Source organism: Tubulanus polymorphus, chromosome 2, assembly GCF_964204645.1.
Source record: "Tubulanus polymorphus chromosome 2, tnTubPoly1.2, whole genome shotgun sequence".
NCBI lineage: Eukaryota > Metazoa > Nemertea > Palaeonemertea > Tubulaniformes > Tubulanidae > Tubulanus > Tubulanus polymorphus.
The window spans coordinates 26,503,088-26,530,906 of record NC_134026.1 but is presented as its reverse complement, the minus strand read 5'-3'; the positions used below and the strand labels follow the sequence as shown (position 1 = coordinate 26,530,906).

The 27,819-nt window shown below is 35.7% G+C and overlaps 6 protein-coding genes across 10 annotated transcripts in view; 3 read left to right on the top strand and 3 right to left on the bottom strand.

Moving 5' to 3' along the window:
- Positions 1-1,535: 1,535 nt before the first annotated feature.
- On the bottom strand, positions 1,536-4,065 carry LOC141900410 (uncharacterized). Its single transcript, XM_074787298.1, has 3 exons — positions 3,637-4,065; positions 3,193-3,479; positions 1,536-2,839 (listed from the first exon to the last, which is right to left on the bottom strand). Exons 1-3 carry the CDS (start codon positions 4,007-4,009, stop codon positions 2,528-2,530), a joined length of 972 nt encoding a protein of 323 aa, XP_074643399.1. The 5' UTR covers positions 4,010-4,065; the 3' UTR covers positions 1,536-2,527.
- Positions 4,066-5,309: 1,244 nt separating this feature from the next.
- LOC141900406 (uncharacterized) lies at positions 5,310-8,896 on the top strand. Of its 3 annotated transcripts, none has more exons than XM_074787290.1 (7): positions 5,310-5,407; positions 5,893-6,037; positions 6,167-6,323; positions 6,417-6,457; positions 6,599-6,761; positions 6,876-7,081; positions 7,169-8,895. In XM_074787290.1, exons 2-7 carry the CDS (start codon positions 5,900-5,902, stop codon positions 8,312-8,314), a joined length of 1,851 nt encoding a protein of 616 aa, XP_074643391.1. In that variant the 5' UTR covers positions 5,310-5,407; positions 5,893-5,899; the 3' UTR covers positions 8,315-8,895. The 3 variants fall into 3 exon arrangements, with proteins under 3 accessions (XP_074643391.1, XP_074643393.1, XP_074643392.1); XM_074787291.1 differs by lacking the exon at positions 5,310-5,407 and adding an exon at positions 5,535-5,782 and having other exon boundaries at positions 7,169-8,896; XM_074787292.1 differs by lacking the exons at positions 6,599-6,761; positions 6,876-7,081 and having other exon boundaries at positions 7,169-8,892.
- A 108-nt stretch (positions 8,897-9,004) lies between these two features.
- LOC141900404 (VPS10 domain-containing receptor SorCS3-like) lies at positions 9,005-17,543 on the bottom strand. Of its 2 annotated transcripts, XM_074787287.1 has the most exons (27): positions 17,255-17,543; positions 17,065-17,132; positions 16,884-16,977; positions 16,639-16,794; positions 16,489-16,559; positions 16,334-16,398; positions 15,978-16,099; positions 15,805-15,894; positions 15,343-15,513; positions 15,107-15,253; positions 14,857-14,959; positions 14,705-14,778; positions 14,523-14,623; positions 14,338-14,445; positions 14,135-14,252; positions 13,917-14,053; positions 13,723-13,839; positions 13,464-13,641; positions 13,199-13,385; positions 11,421-11,554; positions 11,197-11,332; positions 10,985-11,106; positions 10,770-10,898; positions 10,580-10,676; positions 10,365-10,494; positions 10,085-10,239; positions 9,005-10,001 (listed from the first exon to the last, which is right to left on the bottom strand). In XM_074787287.1, exons 1-27 carry the CDS (start codon positions 17,522-17,524, stop codon positions 9,925-9,927), a joined length of 3,357 nt encoding a protein of 1,118 aa, XP_074643388.1. In that variant the 5' UTR covers positions 17,525-17,543; the 3' UTR covers positions 9,005-9,924. The 2 variants fall into 2 exon arrangements, with proteins under 2 accessions (XP_074643388.1, XP_074643389.1); XM_074787288.1 differs by lacking the exon at positions 17,255-17,543 and having other exon boundaries at positions 9,009-10,001; positions 16,901-16,977; positions 17,065-17,103.
- LOC141900839 (putative G-protein coupled receptor 21) lies at positions 11,964-12,970 on the top strand. Its single transcript, XM_074787885.1, has one exon. The coding sequence runs from the start codon at positions 11,964-11,966 to the stop codon at positions 12,903-12,905; it is 942 nt and encodes a 313-aa protein (XP_074643986.1). The 3' UTR covers positions 12,906-12,970.
- Positions 17,544-17,818: 275 nt separating the features above from the next.
- The window catches only part of LOC141900402 (phosphatidylinositide phosphatase SAC2-like), a 78,837-nt gene continuing 68,836 nt past the window's right edge, over positions 17,819-27,819 (top strand). For both annotated transcript variants that reach the window (XM_074787284.1, XM_074787283.1), the window contains exons 1-9: positions 17,819-17,967; positions 18,568-18,648; positions 19,409-19,545; positions 22,266-22,397; positions 22,509-22,553; positions 22,648-22,827; positions 22,972-23,140; positions 23,577-23,644; positions 23,738-23,861. In XM_074787284.1, coding sequence (XP_074643385.1) covers positions 17,871-17,967; positions 18,568-18,648; positions 19,409-19,545; positions 22,266-22,397; positions 22,509-22,553; positions 22,648-22,827; positions 22,972-23,140; positions 23,577-23,644; positions 23,738-23,861 — 1,033 coding nt within the window. In that variant the 5' untranslated portion in view covers positions 17,819-17,870. The remainder of the gene's footprint in view (positions 17,968-18,567; positions 18,649-19,408; positions 19,546-22,265; positions 22,398-22,508; positions 22,554-22,647; positions 22,828-22,971; positions 23,141-23,576; positions 23,645-23,737; positions 23,862-27,819) is intronic.
- Positions 24,089-27,819, bottom strand: part of LOC141900838 (uncharacterized) — a 29,767-nt gene continuing 26,036 nt past the window's right edge. Inside the window, exons 4-5 of the mRNA XM_074787884.1 lie at positions 24,798-25,890; positions 24,089-24,462 (exon numbers count right to left, since the gene is read on the bottom strand). Of these exons, the coding sequence (XP_074643985.1) occupies positions 24,089-24,462; positions 24,798-25,890 (1,467 nt within the window). The remainder of the gene's footprint in view (positions 24,463-24,797; positions 25,891-27,819) is intronic.

Below are 27,819 nucleotides of genomic sequence, written 5' to 3'. Positions count from 1 at the left end.
TAATCAAATCAACCTGAAATTACCATTACTTAAGTGAGTCAATATTTCAAATTGTAGCTAAGTAAAAAGATCCCACAATAGAATTCAAGCAAAAAAATTTGGAGATTTATTAAAACGAAACCATATCTAAAGCAGTCAACATTTTATATTGTCATTCAACTTTAGACACCATGGACATAACTTCCGAAAATATGATGCATTTATGCTAATAATAGCCAATAGCATACATTATATATAACACATTATACAGCATCAAGTCACACATAACACACCTCCGCCATCTATTACAATCATAAATACATTACCATACTTCAGCAGTTAGTCTCTCATGATATGCATTATCCTCTGCTAAAGCCTCGAGTCATCATCATTCACACAACTGGTGACTTTTTAATTCAGTTAGCGAATGTGCTGTGACGTTATGTGCATAACCTCAAGATAGCTCAGCATGTCAGAGGCAGTGTAATCGTTAAAGTAATAGGATTGCTATTTTTGATCACTCAGGACTTACCAATAGACTTCAGCACTTACCAATAACAAACAAACCAAAACCTCTTACTTCACCACATGGGACATCGCTTTGCTCTAAAGAAATCAAATTATCCTGTAAAAGAAATTACAGAACAAAGCTAACTCATCTTCTGAGTGGACTCTTCGATGAATTTGTAGGCTGGCGCCAAGGCAAATATCATGAAGATGTAGAGCCTAATAATTTTGCCATATAAGACCTGACATTATTCCTGTAAATGCAATTTGCATATATGCTCATTCTGATTGATGACAGGTGTTCATGAGCAACAACGTGCTGGACTTAGCCTTTTAGCAACTATACTTGTAAAAATTATTTCATGTGGGCAAAAAAATAGCGATTACAAGGATATTGCAAATTAGCAAAATATCCACTTCCTAAATTGCTAAAACCTTCCTTTTTCTGAAACTGCTGACGAAAGGACATATGCGTCATTCCTATCCTTAATAATGGATTTATGAACTGACATTTATATAAGTTCATGTAACTTGATCAAAATTGGCGACTCCAAATCTGTAAGACTTGAATCGCCGGCCGCTAAAGATGGGTAAGGGATGCTTAACCGCCATATTTGATCATGGGTTATTGGCGCACGCACTGCTCTATGGGTGGCCTCTGGGTTTGGATCCTTCGTCAGATTCATAGTTCAATGACTAGATAGATGCTTCATGTACTATAGTAATTGTAGTTGAGAGTCAGAGAAAATTCAAATATCCAGAATCTCGTCAGGATCGGGTTCATAAGAAAGCACCTAGGGGACTAATTACAAATTCTTTCGAGAAAAAATGTCACAGGGGTGAATCAGAAACAACTAAACTCGCAGAAAACTCTGGAAGTTCCAAAATTATCGTTTTATCTGTGGGAAGCTTTATTTCTCGTAGGGGTTATCAACATAAAATGATTGATAAATCACTGTATGCGGAATTGTGAGGAAAATCTACCAAATCAACTGATCTCTTTTCATTTTTAACTTTATTGAAAACAATTGAATTCTTTCTTACACAGTTCGATTGCACCCAACGATTTATTTACAACAATTATAATGACCAGCATACAAAAACCCGTTCATGAGACGTGTCGTATATGACGGTTCCATGTAAATATCTAGATCCGTTGACTTTATGCTTTTTCATCCACGAAATACGAAATGCCTAAATTAACAAGCCTATTAGCGGCACTAGGCCGAGCGCGAAAAATGTTTCGGATGAAAAACCACAAATGACAACGAAATAACAGTAAAACAAGCTTATGGTCTTTGCTTACAGGGATCACACTATACGAAACAACGTATGAAACGAAATTAAATCTCAATTTTTTTCTCAAACGAATTAAATACGAAACAGCATTCCTTGTTGTTGAATGTGATAAATTCTCAAATTTTGAGAATCCTATCGCGAAAATGTCTGAATCTTTGAAAAAAATGCTTTTTAAAAAGTCGTTTGATCATAAGCTTTGCAAATTACGATTCTGCATCGTAAGAGCTCGCTGAACAGGTCGAGATAATACGCAATTTCTGTGCGAGAATAAGCAGAAATTCCCGCAATCCGGACTTATTGGGGGATTTTCCGCTTACTAATTCGTTGAAAATTGTATGTGCACTACCGATTATTTTATACCAAAATATAGAGACCACGACTCACTCGTGCGTACTAAAACCACCATTACAGAATCTCTTAGTCCGTGGTTTGGGTATGGTATGTACTAAATTGCCGCTAATATTTATAGCAGTAAACATTCATGAATTCGTCATAAACAATTAATCCACCAGTGGAATCGTGGTCACAACAATGCTAATTGACTTTACATCCTAAATCGAACATCTATTGCGCGCCTGAGAGTATATATGTATTATTGAGGTAGATATTCACATAAAATAGATGGGATCAATATCACAGATAAACTACCTTTTAAAACAAAGGTCCATATAAATCATATATATTATTGATATATAATTTCTATATTCATATACATGTATCTTATGCATATATATTATTGAGATCATAGGTTGTCGTTCGGTGTTTGCTGCTGTGATTCGAGGCCATCATCAGCATTATTCAAATCAGAAACAGTATCCAGGTTGAGCTTTTTTCGTTGGCGTACCGTTTCTGCATGTTCAGCCTTCCGTCTCAATTTTTCACGAAGTGCTTTGAGTTTTTTCTCACGATTGTCCAACGCAACTTCTATTCGTTTTTGTTGTTCTTCCAGCGTTTCGTATTCCTTTTGCTTTTGCGATTGTTCGAAAGTGTCTAAGGCAGTTTTAGTATTCTTTTCCAGCTGATTTATTCTCGCCAATCGCTCAGCTTCTTTTAGCTGAAATAGTTAGAATCAGCCAATAGATTATACACAAAAATTTAGAGATTCATAAGCAGTTCAAAGGTTGTTAATTAAGATTTGACTGATTCGAATAACTGTGAATGAACTAACTACTCTAGAGTGAAATTTTACAACGAACTATTGATCCGGCTCTATGTAATTTCAAAAACGCACACGTTCAAGTAGGTTACAAAATATTCAATAAACTATAAATACTGCAAGCATTGAAAAGAATTGTGTATTTTCGAGGTGTTTTTTTTACTGAGAATGAAAATTAGGGCAAACTGATCTGAATTATATCGTACAATGTATATCGAAAATATGGGACGTACTAGAAAAAAACTCGTTACCTTTTTGCGTTCTTCAGCTTTTTCTAATTTTTCCTTGATTTGCTCCTCTGTGAGAACTTTCTTCTTTTTACGACGCTTCAATTCTAATTTAGCCAGCCTAGGGGGTCGTTTAAACGTGTCCGTTTCGTCCTCGGTAATCTCGAACGCTAGACCCCCAACGGCTCTCGATTTCGGCCTGGCTATGAGGCCCTCTTCTCTAAGTGCCGCCAATACACGTTGTTCTTCTTGTCTTTCTTTGTCTTTCGCACTCAGTAATCTTGGACATGCCGTGCCAGATACACATAAATCTGTTAGAAAATAATGTGTAATGTTTTATTTAAATTCTATAACATATACAATACAATAAACATAATATACAATTATACATACAAATAAATAGATGATAATCAAATATAGTAAATGATAAAGATATTTCATTCGCATAAAGTTCATTTCTACACTTACCTAGATCATCTTTCTCGAGGAAATCAGATTCCACTTGTTTAACAAGGTTCGGATCTGAATTTTCAGTGATGAAATGCGCATAATTATCCCCCAAACCCGAATCGTTGCTCTGTTTTGATCTCTTCGACCCAGCCGATCCGAATCTGTCACTATCGTTATTATCAGCTAAATCCAGGATACTATCCATTGAGCCGTTGACAGAATTACCACGAGAAAAAGGTTTTTTCAAAGATTTTTTCGAGGATGTGTTCTTGTCATTGATTACAATCGTCTGTTTTTGTGGAGTTGTCACATCATCCATCGGCGAGACTCGTTTTCGGGTGCCGCTGGTCACGGTGCGGACTGCCGCTGCTTTGCTGTTCTTGCATCCCATTTTGGTGGATAGCTTCTTTTTCTTAAGTTGGTATTTCTAAGTTCCGTACCGGCTGGATGGTTAAACGCGTCTGACTGTCATGTAGAGATTAGTCGCGGTGTTTTGATCACAGATATACCTACGTCACTAGATTCAATGTTTATACCGGTAGTCTACCAACAGACCAGTACTAACGGTTGCTATAGACGCTGTTATTGTGTGATTGTTTATATCAGATCCGCCAGTCGATATGACGTTGACTGTAGTACTACATTGTCCTCTGTTTACGTCATATCTGTGACAAAACAAATAAACAAATATAAACATGCATGATACGGGATCGGTGAAATTAGGGCTACAGATCTGCTATAGTTACACGAACTACTTTTGGTCAGACTCGACCAAAAGCAATCATTTGCTGGACCTTTTTTAAGCCACTCAGACCTTAATCTTGGTGCGTCATCAAATCTTGCACATAGACCAACCTCGACAAATCCTACAGTCAACCTCAAATTGCATCACTTCTATTCGATCAAAAACACGATACCTTTTACATTTTGGAACACATAGATCTGCTTTTACTCGTGGCATTAGGTGCTTATTGAATTTACCGTACATCAAAATCAACATTTTTGCAAAGACAGCATTTGGTTCTTAGGGTCACAACTTTGTATTGGCCCCTAAATTGCGTGACGATTTGCAGTGCGAATTCATTGGTGAATTCTGATTTCGGGTCCACCGTGCATATAAATGTAACAAGGAATTTTCAACTAAAATCAAGATAAAGATAGTACAAGTCATTGTGTAGCTCGTACATTTTTGGAAAATACCATTTATGAAATAATATTCAAATTGCTCTATTTCGTTCTAAACGCACGCACATTTGGTGTCTTGGTTGAATTCTTGGTAGAACAAATGGCGATACCCCGTGACCTGGAGTGGGAGGAAAAGATGCCCGAGGAAAGCGAATGGCGAAATGTAACTTTCTGCAAATGTTTTACATGCATGTAACTGCAAAAAATCCTAACCAGTTGCGCAAACCATAAAACATAAAACAATGGAATGATTTTCCACCGAAAGAGTGATGATAACGACCGCCGACGGTGTAAAATCTTAACCGTGAAGTGCTGTCGCTATATAAAACATTAAGCGGTGAACATGCAAACTAACACCATTAATCAATATTCCTCCTGCGGTGCCTGAGTATATAGTTTAGTTCACATATTCGCCGTCAACATTATGTAAAGCGGCAGCACTTGACGGTTAAGATTTCATACTAATTGACTATCCTACTGTGGCATGCGGGGAGTACAGAGACCAGGGAAAAACCCAACATCGATCATTCAATCAGTCTGTGTTTCTATTCTCGACTATTACGCTCCATTTATTCATGCTTTGGCTTAGATAGATTCAGTACCGGTATGTAGTTTATAAGACATTTGCTGCTGGGGATTAAGTTTTCAATCATAAAATGCAGGAGACTAATAATAATAATTAGTAATACTAAAAGTAGATAGGCCTAAAAATTAAAAAAGCAAGGTCCAAGGCCAAAAGGAAGGATAGGCCAGGCCCAGGAAGGACAAATAAATGGAAGTTGTTCGCTGACCAGCTTCCTTGTTATCAATCATTAATCAAACCATGCCTGGTCGTCATGCCATCGATGTCCGGCCATGTAACCTGTCTGTGGTTTAGTTTCACGATCGGATATTTTCATAAAGCTGATGATAATAAAGCTTACTAGGTCCAAATGATTCGGTAATTAACTACGGCGTCACCAGGAATTTCAATCAAAGGGTAAGGCGCAAAATTGCATGATTCCGAGCCATGTGTTGTGCAACTGAAAGTACGGTACCAGTAGGCCTACTAATTAGAAAATCTTCTGTGAACCGTTATTTTTATTGCAGAAACAAAATGACTTCTGAAACATACGAACAAAATAAACAGGGGATTAAAAGAATGGAAAGCCATATAAATGAAATATCTTTGAAGCTAGATGTTCGTCTTTTAAAGAATACAGTATTTCGTAAAGTATTAACAAGTCAAGAATGGGTAAGTTATGGTATAGGAATTGAGAACTGAGTGAGAGCTTGAGAAATGGTCAGTTTAACTACACTAAACTATTCCTGAATAATATCTTGCATCTCTGACATGTGGCTGTGCATTTTTGAAATTCTTCAGGAGAAGGTGATGTGTGACTATGACAGATATGGAAATACCGAAGCACTATCAAGTTTTTTAAGATCACTATATGGTAAAAGTAATGGGGTGTCACAGCTTGACTCAGTTTTGAACAGTGAAGACATGAGACTAAATTCAGTTTCCGATATTCTGATGGGTTAGTTTTCTTCATAGAGATGAAGCAGTTGACGTATTAAACACACTAAACTTTGATGGGTTCACCTATTTTTGGTTTTATTTATGCTTATAGATAGAAGAACGAATGAACCACAAACGGAACAAATTCCATTGGTAATATTCGTAGATATTCATTTGTTTTACTCAGAATAAATGTAGCTGAATACTTATGACCTGTTCAATCAGGGCAATCAGATTTCCCATAACATATCTAATTGCTATATGATCAGAGAATATTTTGCCTGCATACTTCAGGAACACCCAACTGTGCCAAGACAACTCTTAAAGGAAGCAACACTTGATACCCTTTTTCACAAAATACCTTACAAGAGTTTTGTCAATGAAAAATTGAGGCGCTTGGATTATTGTGCTGCACAATCTCTCACTCGTAATTGGGAATTTCTTGCAGAAAAATTAGGTACTTTATACCTCCAGTTCAAGAAATTTCAGTGTAAATGCGCTGTGTGATTAATTGATCAAAACAAGAATTTGGATGAATTTGAATGCAATTTAACGAAATTGGTATTTTTAGGTCTTGGAGCAGATGACATTGCTGCCGCTAACACAGCAAAATTCAGTCCTACTTTGACAATGTTAGACTTGTGGCAGTCATCTGTTCAGCTGCCTACACTTGGTGAATTACTGCAAGCTTTGTACGCAATTCAGCGATTAGATGTGTTATATGATATAAGCACTGTAGATGGCTACAATTGGATAAACAATATTAGATTTGATGAGGTACATTTTAAGCGTGGTGAATTAAACAAGAAGAAAATGTGTCAAAATGTTATCTTTCTTTGTGTATGTTGAATTCAAATATTTCAGACTGATGTAGCTGATGATGTTATGAATGTGTCAGTCATGACTCAAAATGCAGTTCAAGAACAAGTAAATGATCCCTTGAATGTTTCTGGTAAATCAATGAGTTCAGCTAATAACACAGATGCGAACTCAAATCAAAATGTGTTGAGCCTCAACAACAATGGTAATAGAACTTTGACCCTTACCAGAGCAGAGAAGAAAATACTTAATAATAATCAGTCATTAGATAACATAGAAGATTACCAACCAATGGATCCAAAAAAATTGAAAGCAGTGTTAAGTTTGCCTTCAGAATTCCAGGATAATGAACATTGCGAGGCATCAACTGTGAAAAGTTTGCAGGTGGCTCGTGTAAGTTTGCCTACAAAAAAGTCTAATGATCCAACATTACAGGAACATGTTCAAAGTAAGGTTTCTCAAACCTCCAGCGTATGCTTACCACCTACATCCCTGACAACTGAGGAAAGAGCATGGGCACAACCGAATATTATTGAGGAAGAGAGGTATAATGGAGGTACCGGTATTGTCAAACCTAAGGCAGCTGACATGCTGATAACTAAAACAAAAGATGATATACGTAGACTACATGAAAATTTAGAGGATCACTCGAGTATGCCAGAAACATCATTAAATGAATCAGAGATCCTTGAGACATTAGCAGGTGACAATAATGCCGGTGGTAAAAAGATGGAGAAAAACCAGGCAAGTGGGAAAGAAAATGTTCAAGGTGGCATCTATAAAGAGACTGAAGAGCACGAGGTTTCAACTGAAACCTCAAATGCTAGTGATGAAAACAGCTTAAATACGTATGTATCTGAGGATGCATCCGTATCCCCTCAATCCGCTGACAAACCAGAAAATGATGATAAAGCAACAGAAAATGAAAATAGTTTGATGTCTGCTGAAAAATCCCATACTGGCAGTGAATTCATGAGTGAGAGTGATGTTGCTCAAAAAGACTATGATAAAGTGCCAAAAAGTTGCAATGTTGATCATTCAATTGTCACAAATTCTGTTGGGCGTGGATCAAATGATGGTCATAATGAGAGAGGAAACATATTCAGAAATCAAGCTGTAGTGGCTGGTGGGATAATTGCTATCATTGGAGTTAGTACAGGGATTCTGTTTAAGTTTTTCAGAAACAGTTAACGCAGTCAATTGTCAAACAACAGTAACAGTGGAACCTCGTTAGAACAATCTTCAGGTGACCAGAAAATATGTTTGATATAACCATGGGCTCTTTCGTTTTGGAGTTCATGTTATAACTGATAGTTCTATATATCCAGTATGAAATTGTCAAAATCTTATATTTGGGATGAAATTCTTGATTTTTGATAACTGATAAATCATTATCCGATGTTTTAACAAAGTTCCACAGTGGCAAGCCAGACATGTAATGTAATTGATTCAATTAAATGCCAGATCAATATGATCTTTTCCGGTGATATGAAGTGCAATAAGATCTTATTCTTGTTAACACTTCTAATTTAATAAACAGTTTATGATTAAAACATGTGTTGCATATGTTGTACGTGTAAGCTGGGCGTAGGTCAGTTGTGAAGCGATTGCCAGCGAATGTGTGCGACTTAGTCTCCATCGGTTGCAAGAACATGTAATCGACTTGTTGCAAGTTGTAATATTCTATATCCAGAAAAAAGGTGACCAAGTGATTGAAGAGTTAATGGATTCTACAGAAAACCAATTGAATTTACACCTCCCAGGTACATAAAAAATAAAGAAATCAAATTTATCTAGATAGATGAAAAAAGATGATCAGTTTATTGTTCATGATATTTTTTAACACAACTTCTACTTTGAAAGATTTAACAATAAATTTTGTTATTTTACATTTCCTAATTTATAGACAGTATGAATTACCTACTCGTACTCATGTATATAAACATATTAGTCTTCATAAGTTTTTTTTATAAATTACATAGCTGTTTTCTTACAACAGTTTGTTGAAAACATGAAGGGTGATCAAGTTAACTTTGATATGTCACATATTTACAATATTTTAATATACCAGTAACCTATACACAATCCTTAGAAAATATTTCTAAATACATAATTAGCACATTAATGAAACAGGAATGAGTAGTTTGAAAATAGCACTTGGTCCCGAAGTTACTCGCCTTGAAGATTTCTTAAGAAGCAATGACTGGAAACAGATGAAAATTATACAATACAATCATGGAATGTATCAGCCGAATAAATAGTTTTCACAATATGGACATAGTTGTTTGAATTTTAATTACATACTTTGATTCCAGATTTAAAAAGATCTCATATAAAGTAGACTTCACCTTACTCAGTAGCTGACTACGTTCAAACTCGCTTAATTCGGATCAGTTTATTACAGATTTTGATCTAATCTGGATTTCATGTTCAGTCCACCTATGCATAAACATATGTAAAATATGATGTTTTATTCGGATTTCTCATAGACTGGATGAATTCCATTGATCCTGAATGATCTGAGCTGAGCGGGTTCTACTGTATTACAGCATTCAGACCAAGTTGATCGGATACTGGAGTTTTCCCTTGAGCGCAGTTGACTGGTACAGGTACTCAGTAAGGAGAAGAATCTTCAGCAATGAACCCAAATCTGTTGCAAGCAATCACAAATATTTATGAAATGCACCCAGCTCACAAACTCATCCGAAATACATGTACATGTACCAGGTATTTCTCTGCTATTAGTAAATATACATAAAACTATAAAAATATAATAAATCCGTGCCAGATCCATCACTGTCTTAGACATTAACTTGATTTCTCTGTTCATCATTTACAACTTCAGCACCAGTCATCATAACCAACGTCGGTTCACCCACTGAGAATGGAAAATGAAATGAAATTTTGAGCCACTTTTTGTAAATCTATACCATCGAATTCCAAATGGTTAATTTTACTCACCAAGGGGATCATCATCTGAATCGTCATTGAGAATACTTGGATTGGGATCCAACGGTGGATCATCGTCATCAAGATCATTGTCCATATCATTTAAAAGACTATCAGCTTGTGGACGGCTTCGCATCATTGCATAGCGATGAACATTTCTGAACTTTCTGTAATTTATGCAAATAGGTATATCTAGATGTTATGATGTAATATGGATCTACTCTGAGCTGATTGATTCTACTTGATTTACACACTGAACAACCTGTATACTAATGAATGTACATGTAATTACCTTTTATAATGGATAACAACAAGAGCAGAGACGAATATAGCTGCAAGTAGTATCGGAACACAGATATAGATAGCTGCATACCCAGAGGATCCTCTGGGTGGTAGTCCTGGAGTTGGTTTAGGAACTGGAACTGCAAACAAACAATAATTAGCTGGAGAGAGTGAGACTAATCGCAATTTTTCACTTAAAATTTCTGAAATTTTTTCTTTTCATACCATCGATTTTGGCATTTCGTATCTGCACAGCATAACCATTTACAAAATCAATCATCATGTGACTGGTATTCACTTTTCGTACTAGTGCATTACCCAACTGTCCACGAAGAAAAATATATAGCAATGAGATTAAGTCCTTACCTATGAATGGTCAATTTGAAAATCATTATACCCTTAATTTATAACACACCTCTTTAATTTGAAATTTGAAGGATTTTTCAGCTTGACTTGTACTCGCATAGATTTCAACATCTGCAGTAGTTGGTATACCTTTGTTAACTATCACATCTAAAGTCAAATCTTTTGACATCGACAGAGTCTGAATGGGATAGAAATAAACATTTCATGCATGTCTATATCAACATATCAAAGGATATACAGGTATATTAAAACAAAAATACTTGCAGCAAGCAACTTGTTCTTCAATAGATTCCCAAAAAATAGCCTCCATTCTTCTGTGTCAATTTTCATTAGATCGAGGTGTTTATCAAATCCAAGATGAACGATAAGGAAGTCTTCAGAAGTTGCTGTAAGTGAAAAAGATTTTGCCAATGTTTGAAAAAATATATGTAGGAATTTTCAATTTATCAATGAGAAAAAAACGGTATTAGACTTACGGTAAACATGAACTGTAAATTTTCTTATGAATCGACTAACTGTGTTGAAAGCTTCTACAGTTGTTGTATATGTACCAGCTTTACGATACGTATGTTCCACTGAAGTCTTGAAGGTCAACATGGGAGGCTTTTTTTTCTAAGATTTACAGTATTCATTGAGACATCAAGTATAGCATGAGACATGTTTTTATACAGATTTCTGTGGTCTTAAATAAATTGCCTACCTCATCTCCAAATGTCCAAGCATAAAATACATGACCATGACTACCGTTCACAGGTAATGCAGTTGAATACAGTAAAAATGATCTGTTTGCAACTACACCATGTGGGACATCTGTATCCAACTCGAGAATAGCATCTAGCAAGACAGAAGAGTTAAATCTTAATTATTCATCACAAACAATATCTGTAATAGAATTGATCGAAAAAGCCATATGACATATGATTTTTCGATAAATCGTGTGGCATGTATTTCTTATCGATCAAATGTTCTGTCCAGATTTCAATGGACATAGTAATGATCAATACAGTAATTTGAACCACATGGGAGTTCCCACAATTACCTCTAAAGTAAGCAATAGTTATGCATTAGAATTTGATTAATTATTCAACTGCAGAAGCAAATAAACTAAATTAGCTCAGAAATATGTGAATAAGAAGCGAAAGTTTCAGCTAAGTACTGGATTGATAGTGGCTTAAATCTGAATGTCAAACGGAATACCAATGAGGTATGCATCTTGTCTAGAGATATAACAGACGTTGAAACAATGACTGTAAATACAACAGGATTGATGTGCAATACATATGGAAAACCAGCTTGCACTAAATGTGTTCCCTGCATGATTATCATATTCTTCATCACACTCTTTATTCTAGTGGGAACAATATTCAATTTTGCAGTGCTTATTTCGACGAAGAAGTTACACAACAATACAGGATGTTTCCTCGTAAATCTGGCATTGACCGATTTGGGAGTCGGTTTTGTATGTTTGACCACTAGTTTACCGTACTCACTCAGCGGAGTTTATCCGGCATCTACGCAGTCCGTTCAAGTTCATGGATTCTTTGCGCAGTTATTTTGTGCCGTTTCTATTCTAACCCTGGGCACAGTGAGCTTTGACCGATACATGGCTTTAAGCAGACCATTTCATTATTTGGAAATCATGTCTGCTAGTAGATGTATGATGATTAATGCTGCCAACTGGCTGGTTAATGCACTCATACTTACAACACCATTTTATGGATTTGGCGAATACTATTACAAACCGAGTACATTTGCGAGCCATTTCAACTTTCCGATGAACTATCACATAGTACTTTACTCATTTGGATTACAGATTATTCCGGGTATGATATTGATTATTTTTTCATACTACAAAATTCACAAAATAACTCGCCGACATGTACATGACATATCTATCATCACACGCCATGGAGGCAAACCAGTGAAAATTGGAGGTGGCAAAGCAATCAAAACTATTGCTGTAACTGTAGTGATGTTTTTCACTTGTTGGTTGCCTTTCACGATACAGCAAACGATTCTAAGCTTCATAGGTCACAATACAACACCGATGATTTTTGATTTTGCGCTGACATGGCTTGCAATCAGTAACAGCTTCATGAATTGTATTATCTACAGCTTAACACATCGAGATTACAGAGAGGGCGCAAAAAAACTTATACGACGTGTGTCAATTTTTAAAACATGATTGAACCCAAATTCTGAAAGCAGCTCGGGCGAACTTCAGTTTTTGTAGTTAGTCATTTAGCGGTCGGAACTAATAATTGAATGCACTTAAGTTAGATCTTGCCCATCACACGGTTTGCTATTTTTGGACCGGACTTACTGACATTCAGCTTCACTTAGTTTGCAGTTGACTTACTACGAGAACCGAAGTTTGCCTGAGCAACAATTGAAGAAAACTATAATGAATACTATTGTTTATGTATTGATAACCATCAATGTATCTCTACCAATATATAATTTCGTAATAAAACTTACCAAATATATTAACATTAATACATGCAGTATTACTTCCAGCTTCATTACTCGCTGTCATCTTAACTGAGAAGTCACCTCCTTTTATATATGTATGGTTAACTGTTGACCCTTTCAGGAAACCAATTTTGACAACAGGCGATGTTCCATCTCCAAAATCCCACGTGTAGTTGGTTGAGGCTTTACTTCCCTATTGTAATGAATTTAGTATTCAACTTATAGTTTCTTGCCAATATTGGCTGGCTGAATTACACAAATATGTACGTACCAAGAACTGGGTCATGTAAAATTCTACTACTTCATTAGTCCGGAAGATAACTTGATCGAGTTTCTTTGTAAGAACATTAATTTGATCAGGTTTCAGTATAGGACATGGTCTCTCATCTGGCTTGTACTTGTCAGTTGCATCATTTGGTTCACACTGATCGGCCACCACTTTCCGTTTCCTAAAATTCCCGAGAAAATGGATCATTCTTCTCCCAATATAGTAGCATTCTTGTCATTCTCAATACTGTCTGATAACTTACCCAAAATGATTGGTTTTAGTGTAGTTTGAATTCTCCGGACAATTTATATCAGGTTTGTTTGGATGAAACCAAGTTTCCAATTGACATTGGTTTCCGACACTCCGATATCCAAAGTCGCTAAAATACAAATAGAATTAATTGCCAGAACATTTTGACTCCACTAACTAATGGTATTTGAAATTCATGGTATTTACCATTCGAAGTCTCTTTCTGTACAGTCACATTTTTGCTTAGTGATTTTTGTTTGATAATCAGGACCATTGAAACAATATGCATCAGGCTTTCTGCGAACATATGTGTAGTTTAAACCAAGAATGCATGGATCTTCATCCTAAAAATTAATTAAAACTGAACATCAGTGGAAAAAAAAAATGTTCAATCTATCTTTAGAATGACACAAATGTTATCGTACCTTATCTTTTGGAAACCAAGTGATGTAATCACTATTAGCACATTTTTTGGTAAGCAATGATTTAAAATCTAGTTTAATCAAATTCCAATCCGCTAAACTGCTTTCATGTCCATAAACCCTAAAATATTTTGAAAGTGCAATACAAATTTACTTTTGCCATTCGACTTATTACATATTTTGGTAACCTTTCTAGAAAAACTCACGTGACTATAAGTGATGTTAAACCTGGCTCTGTGAGAATGCCATCCACGATAACTGGTTTTTTTGAAAATGTATGATTTTCCCATGTCTTTCCTTCATCACAGGTATACCTAAATGAATGATAATTGTTATTCATTACGCGCGTCTGCGAAAAAGTAACAGATGGATACAGAGGTATGATACGTACATGACGGAACATTGGGGGACTATTGCATATGGATTTTCACTAATGGCAATTATCGCACCACCCTGGTCAACTATCTTTGTGTAGTAACTACCTTTCAATTGCTGCAAGAAATGTTAAGTGAAAGATAAAATTGATATCAAATACTTTTGAAATATGAGTTTTAACGGAAAAGGTATCCCCACCATTGTCCATGTCAATCCACCATCTGTTGAGAGGAATAAATCACTTGCTGATGACAAATTTTTACCAATCATTCCTTTAAAAATCAGAGTAGAATCCATATCTTTTTTATTATTCATATATTTCAACATTTTATAGAAAACTCAATATTTACCATTAGCTAAAATAATTCCTGGTGCCTCTTTTTCCGAGATAATTCGGGGAATTCGGTAAGCATAAGTACTGTATTCAAGATGCAAGTTCAAAGAACAATCCTCCTGAAATAAATCATAGATATTAATCTATTGGTTTGAATGATTCGAAATCAAAATCTAATACCAGAATGAGAATAACCATTAGGGTAAATAGCTTTTTTAGCCTAATTCATGTTATCTTTGGTTTTTAATATCAGACATGACACTTACACAAGTTATTGGTTTTCCTGTATGATCAACTTTAGGAACTGGAATGCGAGTCCAATTGCCACCATTATCGAATGTAATGACACTGTAGAAATGAATGCTGTCTTTATTTCGATGATTAGCGATGAAAACTCCTTCCATACTATCAACCTAAAACAATAACAGATTATCACTTATACTGGAAGTACTAGAAAAATACAATAAGTAGTAGATTATATCATGATAAGATACCTACTAACCTCATAAAAGTCTACCTCAGCGCCAAGACTAGAGAAGAGGGTCTGGACATTGTCCAGTGACTTGGTGAAATATTGTCCACTTCTATCAGAAATATAAATAGATGCATCGGTCCATTTCTCAAGTACAGCGATGAAAACTTGATCCTTAGCCGTGGTCAGCAGAGAATAAGCCTGAAAGAATGAAATTGAAAAGCGTCTAGGATTTGCATTTGCATACAATACTATGAAAATAACATGACTACGGCAAAACTATCTATTTTTCAAATAGAAAATTCATAGGCTCCTTGACAGATCAAATTTCACTTATAGCAAATTTTACATTTGTTTTTATAAAAAAGAATTTTTAAAATATGGTGAGTGGGACTATTTTGAACTTCAGCATCTTGAGAAACAAGGTAAAACCTCATGATGTGAACGAATAAACGAATACACTTAGATGTCAATGAATATACTTTAAGTTACCTGTGGTTTCACATCTGGTCCAAACATGGCTTGTTTAAATGCATGTCTATTGTATGATACGAACAATGCAGTTTTTCCACTGACAGTTTTCTGTCAAAATGATTTATGAAAAGGTTATCAAAACAAATCACTCAATCGAATCATAAGGTATTCTGATTCATATTTTCACTTACTTCTACAAATATGTATTTTCCATCAACATGTAGTGACATGACATCTTCATCGCCAACATAGTCTTCCATGGTGACATCTTTACAGGCAGGTTCAGCAATACATGCTTTATATCGGAATTTACCTGAAAATACAAATTTAGAATCGGTCTTGGTGCTCTTCAGTCTGCAACCTCTTCAGCTGTGGTTGGGTGTGCAGTTGTACACATTTGTGAATTACACTAATTCTATAATGCTCTGTCCCATTTTGTTCATACATGATTAATTAATTTCTGTACAAGGTTCTGCACATGTTGGTTTCAAAAGATTTATATATATATATATATATATATATATATATATATAGATACATAAGTTACCTGTTTTGATATCCAAAACCTGCATGTGTATCGTTCGTATATCTTTGTCAATGCCGATTATGGCCCTATTGTAAATGATTAAAAGTTTGAATTACGGTATCTATCATAAATGTATTAATTTGGCAGCTCTTGTTTTTGAATGTATCATGACTCACCAATAAAACCTTGGGCCAACATTATCATGAACTAAATTCCAGGTTTCACCAAGGTCAGTAGAAAGGTAAAGCTGAAAGTAGGAGATGAAATGAGCTTCTTTTGCTTGATCATGAATGAATACAGTTATCAATCCTTTCTAAGTTACGTACAGACTGTTCAAAGGTTGAATATGACAGTAGCCAGTTTTCTTTAGTCGGGTGAAATTTGATATTATCAGGCACAAAGTGAAGTTGTTGACGCTTCATCGTAGCACCCGCATCAATGCTTATATATAGTTGCTTTTTGTGGACATCAACAAAAATGATCTAAAATGAAGTCGAATTTGAAAACTTTTGCGCTGTAACTTTAGAAAATGTAATAAGAATTCATTGAATGTTACGAAATATTAGCCTACCCGGTTCCGATTCTTACTAGTGATAAAATATTTCAGAATGGCATCTTTGGGAGTGTTATTAATAGGGCTAAACGAAGTTCCATAATTAGCTGACCTAATAAGATTCAATGCACATATTGAAATTTGTAAAAAATGAGTCCTGCCTATTCTAACTTCAAGATTAAAATTGTCACTTATCTACCTCCAGAGTGTACTTTCTGTAACATTCCCTGTAGAAAAATCTTCATTTATTGTCAAAACTATAACAACCTTAGAACAGAAAAAAATTCAATTAAAAGATCCTGATAAGTGAGACCATGAGTGAGACTTAGGTAAAATCCTTGAGTGCAGTAATAGCTAATCAGCAAAATAAATCAAAAATTTTATCTTACATCATCTGCAGCCCATTGAACAAGCGCTTGGTTGTGTCTTTTGCTGTCATATAGTATGACACTTAATGAGGCAAGATTTTTTGCTTTCGATTTCTGGCATTCATCTCGATTTTTCGGGTTACTACGGCGGATTCGTTCGAAGACAGTTCCCAGATTTTTAATATTCCGGATCCGTAGTGGTTGGCCATCGAACTGGGTATCTTTGCGTATGTCAAGTCTACTGAAAACACTTGGAAAGCAGAGAAATATCATCCAAATGGACCAAAACATAAAATACTTCCTGGTTCTAGCCATATTGGAAAAGTGAACGAACTATGAATCGCATGGAAATGTCAAAACTAAAACAGTAAAACAAATTCAACGTTACTGAGACACAAGAGAATAGGTAACAAGTAATTCAAGAAAACTTGGAAATGAGTATCAAAAGAAGAAATAGAAAACAACCTTTAATTACTTTAGGACCGCTTGGGATGCCCTGATTTGAATTATATCGGAGCTATCCTCTATTTGCTGAATAGTGTAAATAAGATGGAGCTACCCATCACAACAAATATGGCGGCATAGAGTACGGAAGTGAACTAACTTAGACATCTTTCCGCTACATTTTCTTCTAAATATGGAATTATACGAAGCTAGAGATCACTATATACTACAGGATGGTGATTTCTCATTATGGTGTAACAGATCGAATGGAGATATATTCCCAGGAAATGGTAAATTACTGTAGATCTTCATTTGAAATTTGACAGACCGCTTTTTTAGTAGCCTAAAAAAACCAACTCTTCTTGACTCTCTGTATGCACTTCTCTAGTCTGTGTAAAACCCTTTCATTCCTAACATTATAATGATGACATGTCAAACCTAGTAAAATGATTAATTGAATAAGCAAGCTTACATTTTCATAGAAGTTGAGATCATTCCTAAGAATTTATTGATTTAGGGCCTACTACATCATTTTATTTTTATTCTGTTTATTTCCTTTTTTCAATGAAATTATTTCACCACATTATGACTAATTGTTTTTTTTTTCAACTTTTTACTTGAGAGGAAGTCTGGGTGGCCTAGCACAGTCAGGGCCTACCTGATCAAAGTATTCATAGGATGGATGGGCAGTTGAACTAAAACATTGATTTTAATCCATTCTGCACTCATTTTGAAGGATTGCCAAAAAGACTTCATTGAATGGGGTTGCATCATAGAAGAGACAGCATTTTTTTAATCAAGTTTATTACATAAAAAGTTTAGAAGCAGAAGTTTAGGTGATCTACTTATAGGATTCATGAAAAGCTTCATAATTTAATGTCTTTTTTCAGCAAATGATCTTTGTTCCGCATGGAATCCTGTATGTCTTGGAATTGTTTATGGCGTAGTTGGGAAGTTTAGGATACTGGCTGGTAAGAAGAAATGCCTGTTCCCCAAAAGTTTTAATGATTTGGAAGTGTGATCAATTTTTTAGAGTGTAATCATGATTACTCCAATTTCATGAGACATTGGAGTAATCATTTGACTAATGCGTCAAATGAACCAGCAGCACCACACATGTACCGCCAGGTTGTACATGCATAGCGCTTCTGATGTACAGAAAACATGTTGTAATTCAATGTATTGAATTGTATAGATGCTGGAATTAGCATGTGTTACCACAATTACAATAGTCAAACTCTCATCTTTATGACTTATATAATTGATTAAACCAGTATTCAGTAGATACATGCTTTTTGTGATAAAATCTGATTGCTGTTAACCCTCACAGCAATTGCTGAATGCTGATATGCTCACAACAAACTCACTCAGCACTTTCAACTTCAAAACGCAGGGCTACCAAATGTGTTATCTGTCCTGATGGTACCTCACTATTTCTTTGTTTTGAAATCAAATCAAGTGGTTGATTAAACTTGTGAAATAGATTAATCAAATAAAGAGTTTGTACTCCCAATGTGTTGATATTTGATACTAGAAATCAATAACTGTCCTTGTTATGAAATATTGGATATTATGGTTATATAGATTTTCATACAGTTTCCGTGTGTACAAATTCATTGCTAATGATTTTTTTTTTCACTTTCACGATTCAATATTTGTTTGTAGCTCGGCTCATTTAAACAATCAGTTTAGATGTAGGCGCCTATGCATTTGCATTACTGTATGTTGCAGATTCTGATTGGCGTTTAATCTTGATAAGACAACAGAGGAGAATTGGAGATCTTCCCAATGGACATCCCATCTATAAAATTGAAAGAGTTACTGTTCTGACACTTTCAACAAATGAAGCTTTAGATCTGGAGGTTGATGTAAGTGAAACTAATTACATGTGAAAGAGAGACTAACTGAAAACACATTCTTATGTAACAAAAAGTATCAGAATTATTGAAATAACAACCTAGTGCTGAATATCTACTTTATATCAAAAAATTAATCTAGCGTCATTTTTGAAAACCACTTAAAGGTAGATCAGTAGTGTATCATTTTGAAATGTGAGTAAGATTTATGTCTGTAGCTGAAACCATACTCAATTATATGTTTTTCTTTCCTTAACAGTGCTTAAGTAGTTGTTATTCAGGTATACATCCATATCATTATATTGTTTGACACTGAATTAACTAATATCATAGAAAATATATGTATTATGATATATTATATAAGATAAAGGACATCGGTTTATAATGTGGAATCACTATATGCCAGGTATTGGTTTGAAGTATTGGTAGATGGTTACTTGGTAAATGGTAGAGGTAAATGCAGTAGTATATGATAGATATGTCATGTGTCTCCAGTGCGCTACTAAATCATTCAAACTCGAATTCCTACATGCGGTTCAGTAACTATGTAATCATTGTTTTATTTATTCAGTACCCTTCAATGAGTTTCCATTAGGTATTTGATAGGAAATTATCTCTAACATTTGATTATCAATTAATTCTGCGCTGTTGGCTCCCTTTGATTGTGAATTAGCTGCAAGCGGCATCGTTTGGTTTGTGCTGATTTCAGGTTTAACGAAATTCCACACAAATATCGGAGACTGAGTTATTTGATCCTGAAATGAGTTGTTTCAATGGTAGAATACAGAACTTTCTTACCATGTATAATCATGGGCACCATGTGCAAACTGTTTTCCTATGGGGATAGATACTAATTTAAGTGTTCACAGTACTTTCTGCCTAAGAGAATAATAATCATCTGATGTCTTCCCACACGTCTATCTCCAGCAACCCACACAGCATGCCGGGTATTTTACAATACGATTTTCTTCAAGATTTTAAGTTGAAATCATCGCTCAGTAAATAGCCCTTGATCGATCACGCATACATGTTTCAGGAAAGACAGGCATTAATGCAGAAAATACCGCGCTTCATTTTGTGAGCTCATTTTGACTACTGGGTTAATGGATGCCTCGTTCATTCAAGAATTTCATCGTTTTTACCCATTTTGAATTTCGGTTTGAAATGTAGTCTATAATGTCAATGTCATTGATAAAACGCAGCAGTGACAATAGATTTCAATCCTATCCTTTAGTGGCAGATGTGGAATATTTGGTCATGGTTTTTATTAATTCTGACATACTGGTAATTAGTTCTATGTATGGGCATGAGTATATTCTTAGTTTATCAACAGCCACCCCCAGCATTCTTCAACAATTCAATCTATCAAACGGAATTACTTAGAAATATCTATCTAAAAGAAGAAAATCCAAGATTTTTTTAATAATTTTAGTATAAAAATTGTTTCTCATCGTCACGGAATAAGAATTATCTGATTCCACTGATTGCCATGACTACACTGTGGTTGATATATGGCTCGTATATGTCACGAGATGCTGTGATTGGTTTTAGATTTTAAATACTTATGTAGTAATGAAAGCAAACAGGTGACATGGACAGTACTTCAATGATATAGGCCTAAGTCGCGATTATACAGACATGATTTGGCCCGGATCAGGCCCGTGCCTAATTAGAGAGCGCATTCACACGTCACTCGATAGTGACTCACTTCCGCAATTCACACGCAATAATTTGACCCGTGCTAGATTTTGGCTTTGGCCTGGTCCGATGTTTTGGGTCCATGAGGCACCCGTGGGAATAATTTGGCACATGCCAAAAACGCCTGTGGCTATAAACTACTGCAACGCATCAGAAACATTTTCTCATTCAGCCATAATATCTCAAATTGATCATATAAATTGGTAGAATGAAAATAACTGATGGACATCAAACCCTTGCCTTTTTAACTTGAATGGTCGTTCCCTAAACTACTAACAAATTGAAGAATAACTGACTAACGAAACCTCTATTTACAGTTAGTTGATTGAAAAAAATTATCTCGGTTTGGAGGCATAACATAGTTTTCTTTTTCCAATTGTAAATCTACTGAGGGGTAGACCTACTGTGATACCACACTTTCATCTGTATATATATATATATATACTACAAGGTTTTCTTGTGCGTGTATCTTGATCTGATATGTTTGCGTGTAATAATGACGAATGTATGATTTATGGATAGTCGATAGAATTTCTGCAGTTTATCTTACACTGCCAAATGGTTGGTTTACCATCAGTCACTGGACAATCGGGTTGATGTAACTCCATGTGATGAATACAACTAGCTTTCAGATTCACGTGACTGGATACGATTAAAGGAAACATATCTCGTGTTGTGTCCTTCGGCAAATGATTCTTGAATTCATCAAACGTTTAATCGATTTTACGTTGAAGTTAATGAACCAAGCGAGTAACTATCTGATATGTTTTGAGGTCCAGATATTCTTCATCAACGAACACGCCACACGTTCAAGCTTTGTATCCGTTGGGAGTAAAATCAAATCATGATTGATTGAATAAATCGATTTTCATATCAGTCTTTTCCCCTAGTTATTACACCTCTTATATAAGGTTCTTTTCAAATAGATCTGATTTATTCGGTGAACAATATCAAAGTAGAGAATTATGTATAAATATCCTCGAACATTTCAAAGGATGTATCTGCAGTTACCTGGTATCGCTGGTTACTTACAGCTATGCAAAAAACACCACTTTGGCATGAGAAAGACCGAGAAGATAACGCAATCCCCAGATGGATCAAAAATGCCATTACAGAAAACCTGGAACCAAATTAAATCAGCTGCTGAAAATGTCAAACCAAAGAAGGTAATTGACAATCGATACATCTGATGTTGATTGTTGGCGTCTGTATCCACTTAGGTATATTTCAAAGGAACCAATTGCTTGTATAGAGCAATGTCTTTTATACCTTTGCAGAAAGAAGTCAAGGAAAAGGAGAAATTTGATCGAAGAGTACTCGAGGTGAAGATAGGGGCTTGAAAATGAGCATCGCTCAATCAAGAAGAATTCAAATATATTTTCTCTAAATGTTTTGTTTGTTTTTTTTTTCGGGTAGGAAATCTTGAAAATGTTCAACGAGCTCGATTCGTTTTACTACAGTACGACCAGCGATCTGACGAATACAATTCAGCGTCAACATTCACCGGACTACGATCGAACGTTACCATTGTGGAAACGAGTCGATGACCGTTTCTTCTGGAACAAGACGATGCTTGATGATCTTATACAGTGTAATGTTAGTATCGCACGCTGATAGATATTGAATGCTACAGCCCTGATATGTAGTGACTTCTCCCTTGTTCTGATTGAATTAAATGTCACCTTAAATAAAGGCTGCATTTCCTGATGATAACTTAATCATTCCAATTGCTTGTTTCAGGATGCAGCTGCTGACCATTGGATCGTGCCAATAATTCAAGGTTACATACAAATCGAGCATTGTCGATTGGACTTCAATCCGTACAAGATGCTGCAACCTTCGAGTGGCCCGCGTGAACCGCTTGTTTTTACACTAGGTCTTATATCTCGTAGATGCAGACATCGAGCTGGTATGAGCTGGTATTCAATGTATTATCAAAAATCTAATCCGATTGAATTATTGATTGCAGATTGATCTTGTAGTCTGTAATTCAGTAACATATGCACGGCTATTGTATTTACACAACTGCGTACATAACCATGTGTTCTGTTGAAGTTGATATATTAACATCGAAACATCTATGTGCAATGTATGATACAAAGTACAATTTATCCTTGATATTTTAACGCAAACCTCAAGGGTAGTTATATTAGATATTTATTATATGCTTTGAATAATAAACTTCAAAAGCAGACTGAACGATTCTAAGCAGATGACTGTTAATCAGTGTGTCTCATAGATGGTCTCTGATCAGTCGTTGCTGCAATTATTGATTGTTCTGATAGATGGCGTGTGTGTATCTCCAGTGTTCTGAAATATTTATGGTTTTTCTCGTTGACTGCTAGGTACTCGGGTGCGTTGTCGAGGCGTTGATGAAGATGGCCATGTTGCGAACTATGTTGAAACCGAGCAGGTATCAAGATGCGATTCAATCCTACTATTCGTTGTCATTCCATTTCGTCATGAAATATCTTTCATCTGCGTCATTTCATTCACTATTATTCAGATAATTGCCACCCATGATCTAAAACAGCCACATACAGTTGCATTTGTTCTGGTTCGCGGATCTATACCAGTATTTTGGAGTCAATCTGGTATCAAGTATCGACCCCCTCCAAGATTAGATAAAGGTACACAACATGTATTTTATTATGATAAAAGTCTTTTTATTGGATGAAAAACAATCACATCAGTTTCAAAAGTGACATCACAAATCTTTGACAGTGTTAGATGAATAAATTGATAATTTACAGACACTTTAAAGATACAAATCCTTAATGGATTCTATCTACTAAAATGTCAACTTCATTTTGTCATAAAATCATTCAAATAGTGCTCTTTATTACAGGTTTATTGTTCATTTTGAATCGGATAGTTTACATTTTAGCACATTAATGAGTTTCCTTTTAAAATCCGCAAACTTTAACAGAAAAAATAGTGGATTTAGTGCAAGGTTGAGGTACTGAATCCAATGTACGGCTGAATAAGCAGTCACAGTTATTTGACATGAATCACATGTTGCAATAGCAATATTTGCAATCAAACGTGGTAGATGTGCGAGATAGAAAATCAGCAACAATATCCCGGCACGTTTCATGAATGTGTGATGATCACACTCCGCACTAAAATCTGGTTTATTCATATCCAGTATAGTTGTTTCTCTTTCGATATAACAGTAATTCTCCAGGGTTTCATCTGCATTTTCCATAGGTTCTCCAAGCGGTGTCGCGACTGAAACAATTACATATGAAATATTCGTTTTTAGTGTATCAGAAAAAAATCATTTGGAAATGACAAAAAAGATGAAAGGCTTAAAAAATTGATGCCTTGTTTCTCATTCTCAAGTTGAACTGGCCAACCGCCATTTCGGTTGGGCTTAAAAGTTGACCCAGCCGGTCGTCTATCTACCCTGTACATTACTTTTTTTTAAATCATGATCAAGCTAATCATAATAGACCCGGCAGTTATAGAAATGAACTGATCACAAATTTTATTTTAGTTAATAACATGGCCTGGCTGATTATGAGAAACAAGGTATGATTTTTTTAAAGCCTAATGATGCTTACTCTGATTTCTGTTTTGTGGTGGTGTTATTACAGGCCGAGGCGACAGTCTGTCTTCACGAGGTGTTGTCACTATTTGGTTTCGGCTTGATGTTCGACTGATAGCGCGACTTTCGGATCGGTTTCCTTCTCTACTCGGCGGGGTATCCAAGACCGTCTCGCTTTCTTCGTCTTCCCGATCAGAATCTATGATTGTTTTTAACGTGGATTGACGGGTATGCGGACGAGGGGCTACGCATATTCCCACCACAGAATTAACTGCTTTTAACTTCTGTCGCACGAAGTTATTCACTTTTATATTTTGTACAACTCCGTTGCTTGATTGCCCATGTTTTGCTACGATTGTGTCGATGTTTTCGTCAGATTCAGCTATGATTAGTCTATTCTGAAGACGGGCTGTTACTGGTCTCGCTTGTGTCATATTTTGTTGCGATAGATTATTGTAAGCGAAACTGTTAATCGTCGGCCATTCTTGTTCCAATTTCGGCAGACGATTTTTTTTCCCAGAAACTGGTCGAAGTTGATCGATGATTTCATTGCTCGGTAGCGGCGGCTTGTCTGGCGCGGGCGTTTGATAACGATATGATGAGGAGCGTGATGCAGCCCCTGATGAAACCCTTGTGCGGTTACTTTTTGCTGACCCTTTTTTAGAATTAGGCGACGTATTGATCTCGCTACCGTAACAGCTGTCTTGACTTTGTGGCCGATTCTCGTCTAACAGTTCTTCATCCGTCGGATATCTTAAATCATCTCGTACATGTATAACTGATGTACTTGTGAACAGAATGCTGTACATAACCAATGTTGGAATGAAATATATTAGATATGATACGAGAAGATCTACTAGGACTGCTGTACCTGTATTCAACCAATTACATTGTTTTAGTGTTGTATACGTATCCGCTTTTATGCTGATATAAAAATGATCACCGATTGCCGCTACACAGATAACAGTTACTATCAATGTTACGAGCCAAGGTGATAAAGTCTCTACATACGGCCACCATGATTTACTTGTCATAGTCATCAAACTTCGCTTGCTTTGTATGAATTTGCTGACCATAATTGCCAACAAGGCTACACCATAGAACATCCGCTGAAAAAAGTCCAAACCAATCCACACACTGCACAACAAGTCGCCTAATTCCCAGTCTTGTGTAGCATCTTTAAGTATCGAGAGCGCAACTGTGACTGTGGCGGATAGTAGATTACATACTACCATTCCTAAGAGTATATTCCTGGGCCCATAATGTTGTTTTCTTAGAGTTCGTAGTGTAATCCATGTCAGGAAATTGCTGATCAACATCCAAATATAGAAGATTATTTGTAGAACTGCCAAAACTATTGCAGCGCTACTGCTAGCCAGCAATAGATTTTCTGTCATGATTGTTCCATAAATTCACCTCATTTTGTTAAATTTAATGCGATAGTAAGTCATTTTCTAGTCCGTTATATTGGATTGTTGAGTGCTGAACTATTATATATACAATGAGAACAGTTCGTAGGATGTATTAAACTGTCCGCTGCCTGCAATACATAATATTGTCGTCGATGAACTTAGTATTGATGTATGAATATTTTATCTATTTTGTATACAGAATTCATGTTTCTATACAAACGCTATAGATACGAGGAACAAAAGAGGACCGAGAATGTATGATAATAAGAACCTAGCAACTTATTGTCTCATATACAAAAGTTTCATTGTTTCAACTGATGACCAGAAGATATGTATTCACGGGGATGTTGCTATATACAGAAACAGGTCCTCTTGCACCAGACAGTTGCAGTTGTCGCAGTTATGGTTTAAAATTTGAGTCTAGATTCTTGTTATCTAAATATTTCATTTTTACTACCTAAGACATTAGTCGGACCTGCCTAATATTACTACTCTTTTAGACCCTAATTATTTACAAAATAAAACTATTCCTAAAATCTCGAGTCTCCTTAGATTAATGGAAATGACTAGAAAATAATCATAGTTTTACTTACTTTTCATATACTTCAGATGTTTGAATAATCCATGTTTATTGCGTAATCCTTACTGTGCTGTTCTCTTTTAAACACCAAATCCAAACTGTGAAAGCTAGCTGCCCAGAATGGCAGCCTTGTGTGACATAACAAACTACCAGTAGTTATTTGTTGTTAACTGGCCAGTTATGAATAACAATATTCATTGTCCTTTTCAATGCAATTCTCTGATCGGGTAATAATCACTTATGTTAGATTAAACGCGATGTTGGTGGATAGATGGCTCTGAAGTCGCGGCCAGGGCTCTGAGAATGAAATTATTGGTACTCATTCATTTAATCAAAGAACCAACCCCAAAAATAAAAGGGAAGATATCTTTTGCGGAAATGTGAATTGTAAAATGAATTATTATGTTTTACCCATTTCAATTCTTGTCTTAATAAGCTAAGACCGGTAAGAAATGAATTAAACATCACCCCTTTCATGGTTTGACATCTGACTTGTCGTGACTCGTAGTTTAAAACCAGATTAATATCGCTTTAAATCAATATTCTGCGAATAATGAATTGTTCAGTTGCCATTAGAACTTAGGGTGATGTGTGGGATATTTGTTATGGGTGTCGAGATGTTTTCATACATAATTTTTCAAAAACAAGTTCATGCATGGAATTGAACTCACTTCAGACTGTCATCCTTGTTTGCAGGAATCTGATGCCTTTTCCCAGTTGTCCAAAAATAGCACTCCGTCCTGCCATTAGAATTTTGTCAAAGAGAAAATTTTCCCCATAACAACAATTAAGAATATCACAATAGCTGCCATTATTTTCGTTTAGTTTATGCTTTGCTTGTTTGTCGAAATCAAACTGTTTGGGTTCATGGACCTCCACCTTGAAGGTTATTGAAATTTTTTATTGATACCGGCATACAGAGTGTGTCAGCATGTTTAATGGATGTGTCTTGTGGGAGTGATAGATTTCATGCCCTCAGATGACTTCATACCATCACCGCATCTTAATAGCTGCAGCGACCACAGCATTATTTTCACTTTGAAATG

Bases quoted from the DNA above. Each gene is read 5' to 3' on its own strand.
- LOC141900410 (XM_074787298.1), bottom strand. From the start codon at position 4,009: ATGGGATGCAAGAACAGCAAAGCAGCGGCAGTCCGCACCGTGACCAGC. The intron at 3,480-3,636 runs GTAAGTGTAGAA...ATTTTCTAACAG, and splicing joins CCTCGAGAAAGATGATCTAG to ATTTATGTGTATCTGGCACG. The intron at 2,840-3,192 runs GTAACGAGTTTT...TAACTATTTCAG, and splicing joins AAGCTGAAGAACGCAAAAAG to CTAAAAGAAGCTGAGCGATT.
- LOC141900406 (XM_074787291.1), top strand. From the start codon at position 5,900: ATGACTTCTGAAACATACGAACAAAATAAACAGGGGATTAAAAGAATG. The intron at 6,762-6,875 runs GTACTTTATACC...TGGTATTTTTAG, and splicing joins ATTTCTTGCAGAAAAATTAG to GTCTTGGAGCAGATGACATT. The intron at 7,082-7,168 runs GTACATTTTAAG...CAAATATTTCAG, and splicing joins ACAATATTAGATTTGATGAG to ACTGATGTAGCTGATGATGT.
- LOC141900839 (XM_074787885.1), top strand. From the start codon at position 11,964: ATGACTGTAAATACAACAGGATTGATGTGCAATACATATGGAAAACCA.
- LOC141900404 (XM_074787287.1), bottom strand. From the start codon at position 17,524: ATGTTTTGGTCCATTTGGATGATATTTCTCTGCTTTCCAAGTGTTTTC. The intron at 15,514-15,804 runs GTAACTTAAAGT...TCATTCTTTCAG, and splicing joins GACCAGATGTGAAACCACAG to GCTTATTCTCTGCTGACCAC. The intron at 10,002-10,084 runs GTGAGTAAAATT...TTCCATTCTCAG, and splicing joins TTCAGATGATGATCCCCTTG to TGGGTGAACCGACGTTGGTT.